The sequence below is a fragment of the Cucumis melo genome, chromosome 3, assembly GCF_025177605.1.
Source record: "Cucumis melo cultivar AY chromosome 3, USDA_Cmelo_AY_1.0, whole genome shotgun sequence".
NCBI classification, from domain to species: domain Eukaryota; kingdom Viridiplantae; phylum Streptophyta; class Magnoliopsida; order Cucurbitales; family Cucurbitaceae; genus Cucumis; species Cucumis melo.
The window spans coordinates 23,603,319-23,621,120 of record NC_066859.1 but is presented as its reverse complement, the minus strand read 5'-3'; the positions used below and the strand labels follow the sequence as shown (position 1 = coordinate 23,621,120).

Genomic DNA, 17,802 nt, shown 5'->3' with positions numbered 1-17,802 from the left:
AATATAAATAATAATTAATTATATCAAAATAATTAACTTGATCAATCGGTCATAATGAAAAGACGTCGTAAAAATGGCCAAATTTATGTTTTTAATTTTAATTTGGAATACATGTCAACTTTTAATTAGTCTCAAATTCAAATATTTATATTTCTATCATTAATTTGGCAACTACCACAACAATTTGTAATTGGTCCAAAATTTTTCATTTATTGAATTTCTAAATTTTAATATCTACATTTAATGTATTTCTGAACTTTATTGAAGGTCTACAAGATGGATCTTATGTTTAATAAATGTTAATTTATTATACCGTTTTAAGTTTTTTATTTTATTTTGTTATATTTTGTAAATAGTTTTTTTTAACTCTCTCATGTTATAACTATAATAATAAACACAAACTTATTCAATATTTTAACATTTTTTATTCGTTTCATTTAATTTTTCATTTGAAACAAAATAAACGTTTGTATCGTCAAGAGATACATTTTTCATTTATGATTTTTAAAAATTAAATCTATTTTCATCTCATTTTAATAATAATTTGCATCTTCTGTAAGTATAAAGATTGGATAACTAATCAAATTTAAAAACATAAACACAAGTTTTTAAAAACTATCTTTTTCGAGCTTTGTTTTGGTAATCATTTAATTTTTTTGTTTTTGTTTTTATTTTTATAAATTAAGCTCACTGCTTTTACCACAAAAAAAAAAAAAAAAAAAAAAAAGAAAATCTTTATTATATACACTTTACCAATATTTTGGAAAATCAAGCCAAAATATGGAAGCTAAAAAACAGCTTTTAAAAATAGTTTTGTTTTTAAAATTTAGTTAATAATTCAACAACTATACTTATAGATGTCATTATAACAAATGAAAATAAAATAAACTTCATTTTTAAAAACTAAAAACAAAAAATAAAATGATTACTCAATTTTAGATTTTAAATTTTAGATTAGTTTTATGAGTCGAGGTAGATAACAAAAGAAAACAAATCTAAATTTGAAAAACAAAAAGAAAAGAACGAAATAAATCTAAAAATTTTAAACTTCAGACATGATTTATTATCAACAAACTGTAAAATAAATAATTATTATGGAGCATCAAAAGAAAACCACAATAATTCTAACTACAAATAGTGTTTGTGTTATTGGTTAAGTTAGTTAAACATTACCATACACTTTTTCATGAAAATGAATTAATATCTTAACTCAGTTTTTTGTAGTATGAAATAAAAAAGAACATGCCATGTCTTTCACATGCAATAATTTGGGATATGGTGCCAAATCTCAATATGCTTCAATATCCATCATTATTTGAAATCAAAATTCAATTAAAATCTCGATATATACAATGTGAATTATTTTATTCTTGAAATTCAGTTCTCAACATAGGAAATTGCATTATATAAATATACTATTCTTCTTAACATTATTATTATTATTATTATTATTTTGCAAAATTTAGTTGCCTATCTTGATATGCTCATTTAAGGCATTTTGTCTTGTGACTACAAATAATCCAAATTAAAAATCCTTCTACCATTTTTATTTATATATTTATGTGCATTGCCATTGACATAATTAGAATGGGATTAGAATAATAAAAAAAAAAAAACATTACTAATTGATTGCTTTTTCAAGATAGTTTGTTAAGATTATTGTATTTAATTGACTTCTTAGCTTTTTTCAAAGATATAGTTTTGTATTATTCAAACTCACCTACTTTTGCTTTGCTAGGAAAGATTAAGGAAACCTTAAGTATAGCTATCAAGGATGCATATATTGTTTTATATTAAATATTATTGAATAATTTAAAATTTTATCACACAATCCATTTACCAAACTCACACTCTTGGATTTATAAATAAAATAATTTTTTAAAGTATTTGTTTTAGTTTTTACTTTATTTGATAATTGTTTGTATCAAATAAATACTAAAATTTAATTTTAGTAGGCAATATATTTTTATTGAATTTATTGTATTGTTCATTTAAAAGATTGTTTTCTTCTTTATTCACAAGACCACATGCTTAAGATTAAAAAAAAAAAAAAAAAGAAAGAAATTATAAAGATTAGGGGCCATTTGAAAAACAAGTTGTGGAGATTAAAACATACACAACCAATGAGGTTTAGCATAAATATTATTTTATAAAGTTTGTATTGTATTTACATGTTCATCATCATCATCATATATATATATATATATATATTGGCACATTGACAATTGGCAAAAAGGAAAAAAGGAACGGCTTTATTTTTCATGGCTTTTTTTCTTTGAAATCTCACTATATATTAATTAATTTGAATGAATAAAAAAATAGAGTATTTAGTTTAATAATTAAGAGAGAACTCTATGGTAAAGAAATGGTCCAATAAACAAATAAATAAATGGGTGTGGTCCATTTTAAATAAGTAAATCAATATGTACAAACTATACTATTTTGTACCCACAAAATACTATGTACTAAAATTATCAATTCTTTAAAATTTTGGCTTTTATTTTAGTCATTTTTTTACTACCATTTTCCAATGGAATAAAGCTTGTCTCCTTTATTTATATATATATTAATACATAAAATAATAATAATTTTATTAACTTTTGATTTTATTTTAGCTTTACCAAATATTCCATGGCTTAAATTACAAGTTTAGTCTCTAAATTTATTTTATAAGAAACAAAATAAATTCATGAAGCTTTTTTTTTTTTTTTTTTTTTTTTTGTCTATTAAGTTCATGATGTATTTGATATTTTTAATTAAAAAATGGATTTCCATTTTGTTTTTAATAAAACTTTAAACTATCATGTTTGAGAAACTATTGAACTTTGATATATATACATAGGTCAATGATCCTAAGATAGAAAGTTGAAAATTAAAAATCTATTAGTACATAATTAAAAGTTTAATGACATATTAAGAGATAGACATGTATAGAAATTTAATCGTAAGTTAAATAGACTTCAAAATTTATGGCTAAAATTGTAATTGAACACACATATATTCCAAACTTTTTATAGTATGTGTATTTGGAGATATTTAAAAAAAATTGCCCAATATTAATATTTTAAGGATAAAAAGGAAAAAGGAAATAATGAAGAAATCATATACTCAAAGGGTTTATTTGATGTATAAAGCTATTCCTTACTGGCAAAGGATTAACAAAATCAACAAAATCATCATAACAACAATAATAATAAAAGTCAAATATTGTGGAATAATTCCATCTTCAAAGTTTGTGACAAAGTATTTTGAAAGTGAGGGTTAAGATTAAAATAACCTTTTTTTTTATGAAGAAAAAAGCTTTATTCATATATTCCTTTGTAGGGATAAATTAGAAAAAGTTTGTGTTTTTAATTATTTGATTATAAAGTTCATGATTTCAGTAGATCTTTGTAATAAAGGGAACCCCAAAAAAATGAAAAATAAATAGAAAAAAGAAAAGGTATAATTAAAAAAAATGCAAAAGCTAGAATATGTTTCATTATGACTTTTTTATTTTTCTAAAGAAAAATATTGTAATAAATAGCTTTAAAAGAACATTTATGAGTTATGTGGATGCTTCTATTAATTATAATTTCATAATATATACTAAATTTAACAATATTAATAGGTACAAAAAAAGAATTTAATTCATTTGGATACGTTTAAACAACTATAAATAATGACACATTTAGTCCAAAAGAGCTAATTCATTTATCAATTTACACATCATCTTTCAAAAGAATGAAAAGAAAAATAAAAAACTCTTTCAATTACGATTAGACAACTTTTTAAATTAAAATAACTTTACTATTTATCTCAAATATCTCACCGACATAATACATGGTTTCTTATATAATACATGTAAATAAGATTTTGTTTAGAATAAGAATAAAATATAAAGATAATTTAATTAAAAATGTGCCAATTGGGCCAATCTTACAAGTAAAAATTATTGAAATTGGATTTGTTTGTTTTCATTTAAATTTGTTGATGCCAACTTTATTCTTTTTAATTTTGTGCTAATAAATCTCTATATTAATTTAATTACTTTTAAAGTAAATTATACAATATTTTAAAAATTACAAACACAAATAAAATTTTAGGTATTGATGTACTTAAATTGATATTATTAATCGTGCTAATCTTGGCATAGAACTTACGCATGAACATAATGCTCACAACTTCCCTTTAGACCTCTATTTTTAAACTGTAATATTTTTCTAGATTTAAAAACATTTTTACCGATTTTGTTATTTAAAAGTCGTGATGGAATTACTAATTAGCGATTATTGTTTTAAAAACTGGGCCTGGGCCCTTCCAAGGATGGGGCCGGACACAAGCCCATGTTGTTTCAAAAAGAAAAGAAAAAAGAGTCGTGCTAATTAACTAACTTCACTTTGCAAAAATTGAATTATTTTAACATAATAAATATCATACCTTTAAGCTAACTTCAAAGTAATATTAAACTAAAATACAATAAAAAAGAACAAAAATCATATTCTTGACGTAGTTTTAATTTTATGTCTAATCAAGTCTCTCATATTTAATTTTGTAACTAGTGAATACATTGAATTGTTTAAAAAAAAAGTAAAAGAAAGTATGAGTAATTAATATAATATTTATCTCTGTTTTAAATAATAAAAATAATAATAATACTTTTTTTTTTTTTGCTTTCTTAAAATTTAGCTTGTTTTAAAAAATATCACTAAATATTAGATAAAGAAAAAGAACTGTAAACATTTTAGAGAGAAAAAAATTAAAGAGAATGTTTACGAACTTAATTATTAAAAATTAAAAAAAAATGGAATAATAGTTGAATGGGACCTAAAATATTTACAACTAAACTCAAATTGAGATTTTTAATAATAATTAATTGTTGATGTGCTAATTAATAGTATATTAATGGTTAATAATCATTGAGAACATGATATCCATTGGTACGATTTTATTAAAAAATAATTAATTTATGTTTACTCGGTTTATTTTTTGATTAATTAATTCCTATTTTTTCTAATACTCAACGTTAAACAAATTAATTAAATATAATTTTAGTTGACAATTTCATACACCTTCTAGAATTCTAGCACATTTACCAACTTTTCCCACACCATCTGTTTTCATTATATAAATGTTCTCATTTGAATAATTATTAAAATACCAATGTCTATATTTTGTGATTTTACGAATATATTGATAAAATATCGATGTTGGTAAATATTTTTTAAGCTACGAAATTTATAAAATGTGTTTAGATTAGTATTTCATATCCCACTCGATGATTATTGTATTTTTTTATAATTAAATTTATAGACGCTACTATTTTCACCTCTTATTTTTTTAAATTCGATTAAGAATTCAATGATTTACTTTAAATATATGCAAGTTGTTTTAAGAAATAGAGAATAAATAATCTTGATTTAAAACAAAAAGAAAAATTGTTTTCCAAACGAATGTTACGTTGGATAAATTCAACGTAATAATTAAATAATAATAACAATCTCTACGGTGAATAAATCTTATAAGAATATTGACAAATTCATTTATTCGGATATATTTAATTTGTCCAAACGTGATCAAAACAGATTTGAGTTCTATAAATGGCATTGTCATATTGTTAATATTAATCTTGCCTATATATATATAACATAGAGAGTGACATTGCCATCGTAGATCATTACCAAATATTGCAAAAGAAAACTAAAATTCATTCTCGTGATTTCATGAAAACCTAGGTAATTAATTACATAATATGTAATGGTTTATAAATAAATTAAAAAGTTTACATATACATACACATATATATATAATATATTATGTGAATATAAATCTTATAAAATTTTCATAATCAAATTGTACCAATTTTAAAAAAAAAACACACATTTAAAAACATTTTAATAGGTCTTTGGAATTTTGATTTTGTGTTTAATAATAATCTACTCCTAAAATAATATATATCAATTTCGTATCTTATTATATCTCTTTTATAATAAAAAATGTTAAAATTTAAATATCATATTATACGTTAAATTTAGTCTAATAGGTAGAATTAGGCATATTTTAAAGTTAATGTATGGATTAACTAAAAAATTGAAATTTAAGGTTTAATTAGATAATTTATTTTCTCTGTATAAAAGGACTCATTTTAGACATCTTTAAATATTTTCGAGGCTTATTTAAATTAAAGTAATTTGTATGTAGTTTATTATACACTAACACTTTTTAAGAGAATATAATCAAATTTTACTAAACTTCTCATTTAGCCTCTGTTTAAATCAGTAATATTAATTAAAAAAAATTATTATAAACCTTTACAAAAATCCTTATTGTTATAAGTATTATTATTTAAAAAAAACATTAAAAAAAAAGAATATGAAATATATATTGGCGTTTTAAATATGAGACATAGCGAAATCATGGTATCAAGAAAATATACTATTAAAATAAATATAAAATAATATGAAAATGAAATTCCTCTACTTTCTCTAAAATTTATGGAATTTTCACCTAGTTATATTTATCTAATTTTTACGAAAAATGATTACCTCTATCCAATGCCACTATTTATAGATAATTTGATAAATAAAAAATAAAAATAAATATATTCGGTCTTATGTCCTAAAACTTCTATATAGTAATTACAATCCATTGATTTTTATCAGTAAAGTGTTTATTATTGTATATTTCAAAAATTTTAAATAGGTAATAAAACTATAGATTTAAAAGTGAAAAGAGTGGTCTATAAAATTAATTTTAAAAATTGAAAAAAAAAAAAAAATCAAGAGTCTTGATTTCTTACATGGATTGAAAGTTATTCTAAATTAATTTTTTAATCATACTAAATACACCAAGGCCCATGTAACATTTTTTCAATAATTTTTATAAAATCACAACTCCCCCACCAAAGTTGATCTTTTTTTTTTTTTTTAATGAAAATAATTTACTTAATTTCGTGTAGGATAGTTTAAGTTACAGTATAAATGGAGTAGAAGTCTTAACCACGAAACTCTTAAAATAAAGTACATACAAATGTCATAATGCATTTTAATATTTTCTTATACTATTATTTTATTTAGATGATTCGAATATTCTTATATCACATAATTTAATTTTTCTAAACTTAATTTTACTATTTAAATTTAATTAAATATAATGTAGTATAAAAGTTTTTTCTTATATGTTTTTATACAAACTTATTTCATTCTTATAAAATTTTGGCCAATTAAAATAAAATTTTGTGGAGTTTGTAAATTTGTTAATCTTGGTACATTAGAATATATATTGCACGATAAAATGATGAATTATATTTCAAATTTTCAGTTACAATTGAATTAAAATATTCATTTTATAAGTTAAAATAATTGTTTGACATTTATATGTGTTTCCTCTTTACAGGAAAATAATTTATCCATCTAAGATATTTTGTTTTGTTTCTTTGTTTTTGGTAAATGTATTAGACCAGAATTCTTATAAAATGATTCTAAACATTTTAATTTTTCAGTTGTGTTTTAAAACATTATTCTTATTTCTTAACGTATATAGTTGTCCATTTTTAAAATTCAATTCTAGTCATTTTTTTAGAGATTAAAATGTGTATACATACTGTATAAAGAAGATTCAAATAATATAGTTAGATATTGTCAAAGGTATTTTAAAATTTAAATCAAATGGTTAGTCAACAATTTTGAATTTGTTCTCTGTCTACGATTCTAATATTTATATATTTTGATATTTTTTAAAATAGCAACACGGGTCAAAATATTCACAAAATATAGAAATTTTGTTATATTTTGTAGAAATTTTTAAGCGTTCTTTATCCTTTACCGCCTTCCTTTATTTTATTATTTAACCTTTATTTTTAAATAAATTATATTTTTTTTAGAGATACAAAAATTTTAAATATTAATATTTAGCTCAAATTACATTGTCTTTTATAAATTTTTAGAGCTTAATTCATCTATTTGTTATTTATAAAAAGTGAGGTTGTGGTTTCCTCTTTTCTAATTTTAATTCATGTAATTTTAATAAACCTTAAATTTTGTTTTTAACGAATCTTATTAATGTTTTTTTTAAAAAAGAATTGTATTGATTATCTTTTTACAATTAATTTAGGAATATATATATATATAAATAAGGATACTTTTTTTATATAAACAAGGGATACTTTACAAAATATAAAAAAGTGGCAAAATATTTTTTTCAAGATTCTTTATACAAAATCTTTTATTTTTTTACATTTGACTACTCCAATCTAAATGATTTTTTTTTTTCAAAATTCTTTGTCTTATGCAGAGTTATTTAGATTTGGTTACCCAAATGTAAACGCCTAAAAAAAGAAAAGAAGAAAGACATGAAAATATTAACAAGTAAAAAAGAATCAGAAAAGAACAAGATGTAAATATTAAACGATGTAAAAAAGAATAAAAAAAGAAGAAAGGCGGTTAAAAGAAATCACAAAATCATAAAAGAATAAATACGATGGCAAGAAATCGCAGTGAAAAAGGAATAAAAAATGTGATGGAAAGATTTAACGACGTAACAATTGAAAAATAAAAAAGACGATTGAAAGAAATCGCAGAAAAAAAAGAAGTGGAAAGGTAGAAAGACGATGAAAGAAATCGTAGAAAAATACCAGGAAGAGAAGAGTAAACCTGAAATATCTAAAAAATGGCCAATATTATAGATTTTAGTACGTAAATAGTTTTCGTGTCTTGCATTTATTTAAGTTTTTCTATAAATAATGTGCATGGAGGGCCATTTATGGAATTTTGTAATACATATGTTTGTTTGTTTCTTATTCATTTTTGAAGAAAATGGTAATGATTCATTTAGATACATCTTTAGTTTCACCTTAGTACTTCACAATCACTTAACTTTTATAATAAACATATAGTAGAGTTCATTCTAATTTAACAATCTCAAAATTAACAATCAATATTTTGGACAGATTGAATTGTACAATTTGTTAGAAAGATAAAGACTACTGTATTATTATGATTAATATTGCTTCAACACTCATTTGTATTAAATATTGTACACATCTTCTTTATTCATTTTAATGCATGTCATATACATATAAACGAAGTGAAATTGAAATAGTAAAGAAAATAATATACAAAGCCATCAAATATTTATCAAATAAGTTAACAACAATAAATATATATATAAAGATCTTTTCCATAACTTAATTCATACTATATTTTAAATCAAAGTTTCCATCCCAGAAATAAATAAATATAAAATTCAAAGTTTCCAAACAACTTGATAGTCCATTTATTCTTTATTTAATTTGTAATTTCTATTTGAAATGGGCACATTTATTCTAATATTTTTGTTTATCAAATTTTAGCTTAAATTTAATAGTTAAAAATATAAATATTTATATATTAAAAAAAAACGACTCAAAATATTAACAAAAATATAGTACAAAATAATATATATTATGGGTATGATATATAAGTTTTAAAATTTTGTTATATTTTATAAATATTTTTAAAAAAATTATTTTTATAAATTGAATAAGTAAAGCAATCACGTTGCAAAAGTGGGATCCACTTAAGTTCACCAAAACCCCCTCTTATAATATCGTATCAAAGAGTGGGAATTCCCACGTGTCATGATCTCCAGAAAAAGATCCAACGGCCAACAACAACTTTCAACTAACCCATCGCCCTACCTACCCGCAATTTCTTTTCGTATATATATCTATATATATATTAACCAAATTTCATTCATCCAAAAATTAAGCGAAGTTTCTGTAACTTTAAACAGAAAAAGAAAAAAAAACAAAACAAAATTTAGTATCCCCTAAAGCAGTCTTCCTCCCACTTGTTCTGACTTTTGAGTTCTTTTTTCGGAGAAAACAATGGAACCCCGTCCGGAAAATGGCAATCATGGATGGCCGAAGGCCGAGCCCTCTTTGTGTGGCGGCGTGGCTGCGTACTGGAGCGGTGCGGCAAAAGGGCTCGAGGGGAGTCATTTGGAGGAGTTTAAGCGTATGGTGATGGAGTTTCGTCGTCCTATTGTGCGACTTGGAGGCGAGAGTCTCACGATAGCACAAGTTGCTGCCATTGCTGCTCGTAGCTCTGACGTCGTGGTGGAGCTTTCCGAGGAGTCTCGTTCTGCCGTGGAAGCAAGTAGTAGGTGGGTTGTTGAAAGTATGACTAATGGAACCGATAGTTACGGAGTTACGACTGGTTTTGGTTCTACATCTCATCGCAGGACTGATCAAGGAGAAGCCCTTCAAAAAGAACTCATTAGGTAAATTTCTCTCTATTAGTTATATGAGTTTAAATGTTAGATAAAAATCAACTACTTTTAATTAATTCTCGCCCTTCAACGTTGGTGTTATAATTAATCTTAATGTAACCATGGATTATACATTCATTATTATTATTCTAAAGATCATGATAATAAATTTTAGTTTATGATAGCTTTGCATTACAAAATATTTGAACTATTATAACCTTTTTCATAAAAATTTTATGTCAACTATATTTATTAGATAAGATATTCAAACATTCGTATTTTTGATTAAATTTATCTATGCTAGGTTAGTCTAGTTATGTTTATGTTGAAAAAATTTCATCATTAATTATATAATAACTTGAATATGTGCAAATTTTAAAGCATGAATTAAAATAAATATCAAAGCCTAATATAAAAAAAAGTATTTAAACTAACTTTTTTAAATAAAAAATTTAGACACAATTGTTTTGATCTCAATTTGATTGAGGGGTTTTCTTTTTGTTATGACGTCATTAATCATCAATATGGCCATCACAAGAAGCTAAAACTTTATTATATAATTTATTTTCTTTGAACGAATTAGAAAATAGTATTCAATTGTCTAACTTAACGATATGAAATAGATTAAGAATTACTTTTATTTTTTTACCAATTTTTTAAAACACATAAATCGTCAATGAAATAAACTTTAAAAAAAATTCTTTAAAAGAGACAGCTAAAAAGGTTACAAAATGGAATTATCTAACATTTATTTTCCTTTTCTTTTTCATGATTCATCATTCTCAAGAAATAAATATTGATAGCATTACTTATTTATAGAGTAAGAATTTCATTAATTTACTCAAACTTCCGACAACAATAATATAATTTATCTTCTTAGTTTATCCTTTTTTTAGAAAATGTAAAATATTGTGCTTTTAGTGTGTTAAGTTATTGGTCCTCTTCTTGTACAATTGTATTTGATTGATATATAAAAGTTTAAACAAGGGTAAGGTGTGTAAATTTTCAATGTTGTTCACGAATTTTAAAATCAATATAATAAATCTTACATACTATTAGTTTTAATTTATTACTAATTATTTAACTTTATGTTACCTTTAAATGAAACAGGTTCTTAAATGCTGGAATTTTTGGAAAAGGTTCGAATTCTTGTCATACGTTGTCTCTGCAAGCCACAAGAGCTGCCATGGTAGTAAGAATCAACACACTTTTGCAAGGTTATTCTGGCATTAGGTTTGAAATTTTGGAAGCAATAGCGAAATTACTCAATCACAACATAACTCCATGTCTCCCTCTTAGAGGCACCATCACAGCTTCTGGCGATTTAGTCCCCCTTTCATATATTGCTGGAGTTTTGACGGGTAGACCTAATTCTAAGGCCATTGGACCAAATGGTGAATCTCTTAACTCAACCGAGGCATTTCATCTTGCTGGGATTACCGGTGGTTTCTTAAATTTGCAACCTAAAGAAGGTCTTGCTCTTGTTAATGGCACTGCGGTTGGGTCAGGCTTGGCTTCCATGGTTCTATATGAAGCTAACTTTCTTGCTATCCTTTCAGAGATATTGTCAGCAATTTTTGCTGAAGTTATGCATGGAAAACCCGAGTTTACAGATCATTTGACCCATAAATTAAAGCATCATCCTGGTCAGATTGAAGCAGCTGCTATTATGGAGCATATATTATATGGAAGTTCTTATATCAAAACTACTAAAAAGTTGCATGAAACTGACTCGCTTCAAAAGCCTAAACAAGATCGATATGCTCTTAGAACTTCTCCCCAATGGCTAGGTCCTCAAATTGAAGTCATTAGATACTCCACCAAAATGATTGAACGTGAGATTAACTCAGTGAATGATAACCCGTTGATTGATGTATCAAGAAACAAGGCTTTGCATGGAGGAAATTTCCAAGGCACTCCCATCGGTGTCTCTATGGATAATACTCGTTTAGCGATTGCTTCTATTGGCAAACTCATGTTTGCACAGTTCTCAGAACTTGTCAATGACTTCTACAATAATGGGTTGCCTTCAAACCTTACTGCTAGTAGAAACCCAAGTTTGGATTATGGATTCAAAGGTGCTGAGATTGCAATGGCTTCATATTGCTCTGAACTTCAATATTTGGCAAATCCGGTAACCAATCATGTTCAGAGTGCCGAACAACATAACCAAGATGTGAATTCATTAGGGTTGATATCATCGAGAAAAACAGCTGAAGCTATTGAGATTTTAAAGCTTATGTCCACAACTTACTTAGTAGCATTGTGCCAAGCTATTGATTTAAGACACATGGAGGAGAATTTGAAGAAAACGGTAAAGAACACTGTATGCCAGGTAGCAAAAAAGATCCTTGTGTTGCATTTTAATGGCAATCTCCATCCAATTAGGTATAGTGAGAAGGATTTGCTTCAAGTTGTGGATAGAGAACACATTTTTACATATATTGATGACCCTTGCAGTGCTTCGTATCCATTGATGCAAAGGCTAAGACAAGTATTGGTAGATCATGCTTTAAAAAACTATGAGAAAGAAAGCAACCAAAGTGCTTCAATCTTTCAAAAGATCACAGCTTTTGAAGACGAATTAAAAGCACTTTTGCCTAAAGAAGTGGAAAATGCGAGAAAGGAAGTGGAAAAAGGAAGGGCCGCAATTGAAAACCAAATTAAAGAATGCAAATCTTATCCATTGTACAAGTTTGTTAGAGAAACATCGGGAACTCGATTGTTGACGGGTGAGAGGGATGTATCGCCAGGAGAAGAGTTCGATAAGGTTTTTTCAGCCATTTCTGCAGGAAAATTGATAGATCCAATGCTTGAGTGTTTGAAGGATTGGAATGGAACTCCACTTCCTCTCAGTTAAAATGTTATTTTACATTGTGTGAAGGACATAAATTAACTTCATAAACTCGTTAACTTTTCAATTATACATTTAAATTTTATTGTGTCTAACAATGTCTTAATTTGAGACTTGTATTCTATTCATCCCACTAAAATTTTACAACTACAAAAATTGTTAATTAAAAAATATAATAATAAACATGTTATTTTATAATGATTGACTATGTATATATATTTTAATTTCCAATATTTTGGATTTCTCTTGTCAATTCAATTTCAAATTTGTTAATTGTGTTTTAACCCTTTTCAATTATATTACACAACATGCAACATATGTTACACCATCTTAAGCGAAAATTCAATTCTATTATATGTTGTTCAATTAAAAAAATATAGTTTATTATTTATTTGGTAGATTGTTTGGATCTTATTTTATATCTTTAGATTTTTATAGTTGAATTGATATGCATTTAGTAGGTCGTTTGAGTTCTATATTCTATAATTGTTTTTTTTTTTTTTTAATTAAGTGATACAAACGATAACAAATTTTAAAATCAAATATTTTTATATTTTTACCTTAAAAGGTAATAAAAAGGGAAGCGACGCGTAACAGGGACTCTCCTCCCTTCTCAGTGACCTTCCAAACTGCATTTATTCGCCTCTCTTCTTCTCCATTAACCCGTTCACTCTTCTTCCTTTCTTTCCTCTCCTTATTCACCTTCTAAATCTTCCTCTAATGGCGTACGAGAAGATCATTTTGGGAATGGGCAATCCCCTGCTCGACATCTCCGCCGTCGTCGACGACGCTTTCTTGCAGAAGTAAGCTCACTTCCATCTCTCTCGTTATTGTTATTATTATTTTTTTTTTTGTTATATCATTAATTTGCTCCAATGTACCTCAAGAACGATGAAGTGCGATGTTTACTCCATAGATCTACGCATTTCTCAGGTGGTTTAGGTTTTACATGGCAGATCCGTCACTTTTTTTGTTTCTTTATTTATGTACACTTTGGTTGCGGAAGAAATGAATGTAAGATCTAGACGTGTTAGGTTTTCTGATGATTTGATAGTGCAGTGTGAAGTAGCTACTGATGCATGCTTTGTGTTTTGCTGTGTATTGTTATGAACGTGTATATTGGTTTTTGTTTGAAGAAGCTGCTCTGTAGCAAATGTGTTATTATAGATTAATATATGTTTCTTTTTGGCAGATATGATATCAAGTTAAACAATGCTATCCTTGCCGAAGAGAAGCATTTGCCGATGTGAGTTTCTTTCTTAGTCTCTCTTCATCTTCAATCGTTGTATTCTGGTTATTTGATGGTTCATTGGTTTGAAGTTGCATCTTTTTTCCATTAGCAAATAGGCAAATGAATTTGTTTTCAAATGGCGAGCGATGTTTTGGTTGATTGTCTTGTATCTTGTGTTCTTTACTTTGTTTCTAAGCTTAAATCCTAACATTACAACTTTTACTGATGTATTTGTAAAGGTACGAAGAAATGGCTGCTAAAGATAACGTGGAATATATTGCAGGAGGTATTTTGATTTCCTTCCCCAAGTAGTTTTGAATATTTACCTCTTCTTACTTGATCGTTTGTGTAAATACATTAATTTTGTTATACCTGATATAGGTGCCACTCAGAATTCCATTAAAGTTGCTCAGGTTCGTAGTTTCCTTACTAGTGTCATTTTTACCTTGAATACTGTTTTATGAAATTGAATACTGTTTTATGAAATTAAGTTTCATTTCTTATTTGATCCTAATGATATATTCTCGGTGTTTTCAGTGGATGCTTCAAATTCCTGGTGCTACTAGTTACATCGGTTCCATTGGAAAGGACAAATTTGGGGAGGAAATGAAGAAAAACTCAAAGCTTGCCGGTGTCAATGTATGTCTAGGCACACTTTTCAACCTTCTAATGATTTGAAATTATCTACTACAAATGTATATGATTAATATCAAATCAAATGTATTCAGGTACAATATTATGAGGATGAAACTACTCCCACTGGTACATGTGCAGTCTGTGTTGTAGGTGGTGAGAGGTATTGCTATCCATATACATCTTTTTTAATGTTCCATCAGATTTTCATAAAAATGTTTTTAATGTGACTAAGCTTTTGGAAACAATGTAGTAAAACTTTTTTCTACTTTTCTAAAGTTCATTTAAATTTCTTTGGTCGAGGTGATAAAATTCTTTTCATGTTTCATTGTTAATATTTCTACTTTAAAATCCTATCTTCCTTCACCTCCAACCAGATAACGTATATTAATATATTTTATACTTGTATGCATCAAAAACTTGTCCATATTTCATGTCAAGTCAAGTATAACTTATATTGACAATTTACAGGTCACTTGTTGCTAACTTGTCAGCCGCAAACTGTTACAAAACTGAGCATTTGAAGCGACCTGAAAACTGGGCACTTGGTATTCATTGTCCTCCCATTTCCATAATTGTTTTATTTGTTTGAGTAGTTAGAGACTATATGCCTACAACAGGCTTGATCTCAATGCAAATTTATTTTTGAACAGTGGAGCAGGCAAAATACTTCTATATTGCTGGATTTTTCTTGACGGTTTCCCCAGAATCCATCCAACTCGTTGCTGCTCATGCTGCCGCAAACAACAAGGTCACATGTCCACACTTGATGTCTGACTATAATTCCTTTGAGTTCTAGTTTCAGCACTTTAGAAAATTATCGTGCTTCTGCAGGTCTTCAGCATGAATCTTTCTGCTCCTTTCATTTGTGAATTCTTCAGAGATGTGCAGGAGAAAGCTCTGCCGTAAGTCTTGTGCATTTTTCTCTACCGTCTTTACTGCAATGGATGTAGAACTTCTTCCTTTCTGATGGTATTTCCACACTTGATGTTAGTCACGATTGTTGGTATGAACTATTGGCTTGATTTTTGATACAGGTACATGGATTATGTGTTTGGAAACGAAACAGAAGCAAGAACCTTCTCTAAAGTTCATGGATGGGAGGTAATTTTTATAAGGTTCATTTGGGCTCTCAAATCCAAAAACTGAACTGAAGCTCTCACTGATTACTAAGTTTAGACGTCTTTTCTGTTTAGACCGACAATATTGAGGAGATTGCCATAAAGATTTCCCAGTGGCCAAAAGCATCAGGAACACGCAAGAGAATCACCGTCATCACTCAAGGTGCTGATCCTGTGGTGGTTGCTGAAGATGGGAAGGCAAAATTATTCCCTGTTATTTTATTGCCTAAGGAGAAGTTGGTTGACACCAATGGGGCAGGTATATGGTCTTCTCCTCTACTTTTATTTGGTAAATGCATGGAAATACTGTGTTAGTTCTTTTCATTTTGAGTTCAACAATTCTCCAGTTGGAGACCAAACCATCAGCCTTTGAATTGTAGCTTCTGTCTTATCTACTAAACTCTATGCTCGGACTTTTGCAAGTCAATATAGAACGTTTATTGGAATATTTTTGCATCCCCCATTTATCATATCATTTGTAGAGTTTATACCATGTGGACTCACGTAGTTGTACGAAGCTGACTTTCTTTTCTTTCGAATTGTGATCTTCATTCTTGCAACAGGAGATGCATTTGTTGGGGGATTCTTATCTCAACTGGTTCAAGAGAAGCCCATTGAAGACTGTGTGAAAGCTGGTTGCTATGCATCTAATGTGATAATCCAAAGGTCCGGCTGCACATACCCCGAGAAACCCGACTTCAATTAGACAGCTTTGGTATAATGCAGGATTATCAAATCCTTTCCTTCCATGCTAGAGCAGCAGCAATTTTTCACCTCATCCTCTCCATTACCTTATTATGGAAAGTCTCCATCCATATATTCACTTCTAAATCCATCCATCAAGACGAGGTAGTCGATTCTTTTTTTGAATTGTCCAATTTTTCTTTAGTATTTCTTCTCATCCAGTACATGGATGAAATTTTTTTATTTGAGCTAGACTCTGAATCTGAATTGATGTCGTTTAATCTCGTATCTCAAGTACTGAAGTTTGTAATTTCGGATGCATCTTTAAACTGATCGGAAGAAGAATTTTGACTCTATAATTTATTTTATGCTCATCTTTCGTTAAGAGTTGATAGAGAGGAATTAACCTGAAGGCCTAAAATAAAGTATGGATTTGATCGACTTCATAATTAAAAGAACATTGAGTGATAGAGGAATTTTAAACTATTTCTGTTTTGTTAGTTTAGTGGAGGGATTTCAACTTTTGATTTTAAAATTTGATAGCAGTACTTTACTTGGGTACAATACAACTGACCCAAAAGGACTTTCTTGCTTCTACTTTTCAAGCTTGTCAACTAATGACAAGTGCTTGTGAAAATATAGAATATGCTTTAATAGTGTCGTAAAAATCCTTAAATCATTTTTAAATATTTTAGACAAAAATCATTTCGACGGTATGTGTATATATTATGAATTTTGGCAAATTATTTCATGATTAATTCGTGGTTTAGTCAAACCACAAACTTATCTTGTGTACATTACTTTATTTAAACGATCAATGAGTTGATAAAAGACGTTAAAACTATTTTGCGTGAATCAGATAAAAATTTAGGGTCAAATTTGATTTTCTCCAAACTAAATTGTTTTTATCCTTTCATGTTACTCTTGATAAAAAAAATGAGACACCTCTCATTCTTGCCAATGAAATTTTAAATCAACAAACATGGAGGCAAACTTACCTTCAAGATTTATGTGGAAAAGTAAGACTACACACTAATAAACTAATGCCTTTT

General features: G+C 27.0%; 2 protein-coding genes across 3 annotated transcripts; both read left to right on the top strand.

Moving 5' to 3' along the window:
- The first annotated feature begins 9,727 nt into the window (after positions 1 to 9,727).
- Positions 9,728 to 13,153, top strand: LOC103496433 (phenylalanine ammonia-lyase G4). 2 transcript variants are annotated; one of them, XM_051082561.1, is made up of 3 exons: positions 9,737 to 10,239; positions 11,338 to 11,699; positions 11,787 to 13,153. In XM_051082561.1, exons 1-3 carry the CDS (start codon positions 9,845 to 9,847, stop codon positions 13,085 to 13,087), a joined length of 2,058 nt encoding a protein of 685 aa, XP_050938518.1. In that variant the 5' UTR covers positions 9,737 to 9,844; the 3' UTR covers positions 13,088 to 13,153. The 2 variants fall into 2 exon arrangements, with proteins under 2 accessions (XP_008456500.2, XP_050938518.1); XM_008458278.3 differs by having other exon boundaries at positions 9,728 to 10,239; positions 11,338 to 13,153.
- A 508-nt stretch (positions 13,154 to 13,661) lies between these two features.
- On the top strand, positions 13,662 to 17,109 carry LOC103496434 (adenosine kinase 2). Its single transcript, XM_008458280.3, has 12 exons — positions 13,662 to 13,884; positions 14,274 to 14,327; positions 14,552 to 14,598; positions 14,694 to 14,725; positions 14,850 to 14,951; positions 15,041 to 15,108; positions 15,417 to 15,493; positions 15,599 to 15,696; positions 15,780 to 15,850; positions 15,983 to 16,049; positions 16,142 to 16,325; positions 16,630 to 17,109. The coding sequence occupies exons 1-12, from the start codon at positions 13,802 to 13,804 to the stop codon at positions 16,770 to 16,772; spliced, it is 1,026 nt and encodes a 341-aa protein (XP_008456502.1). The 5' UTR covers positions 13,662 to 13,801; the 3' UTR covers positions 16,773 to 17,109.
- Positions 17,110 to 17,802: the final 693 nt, after the last annotated feature.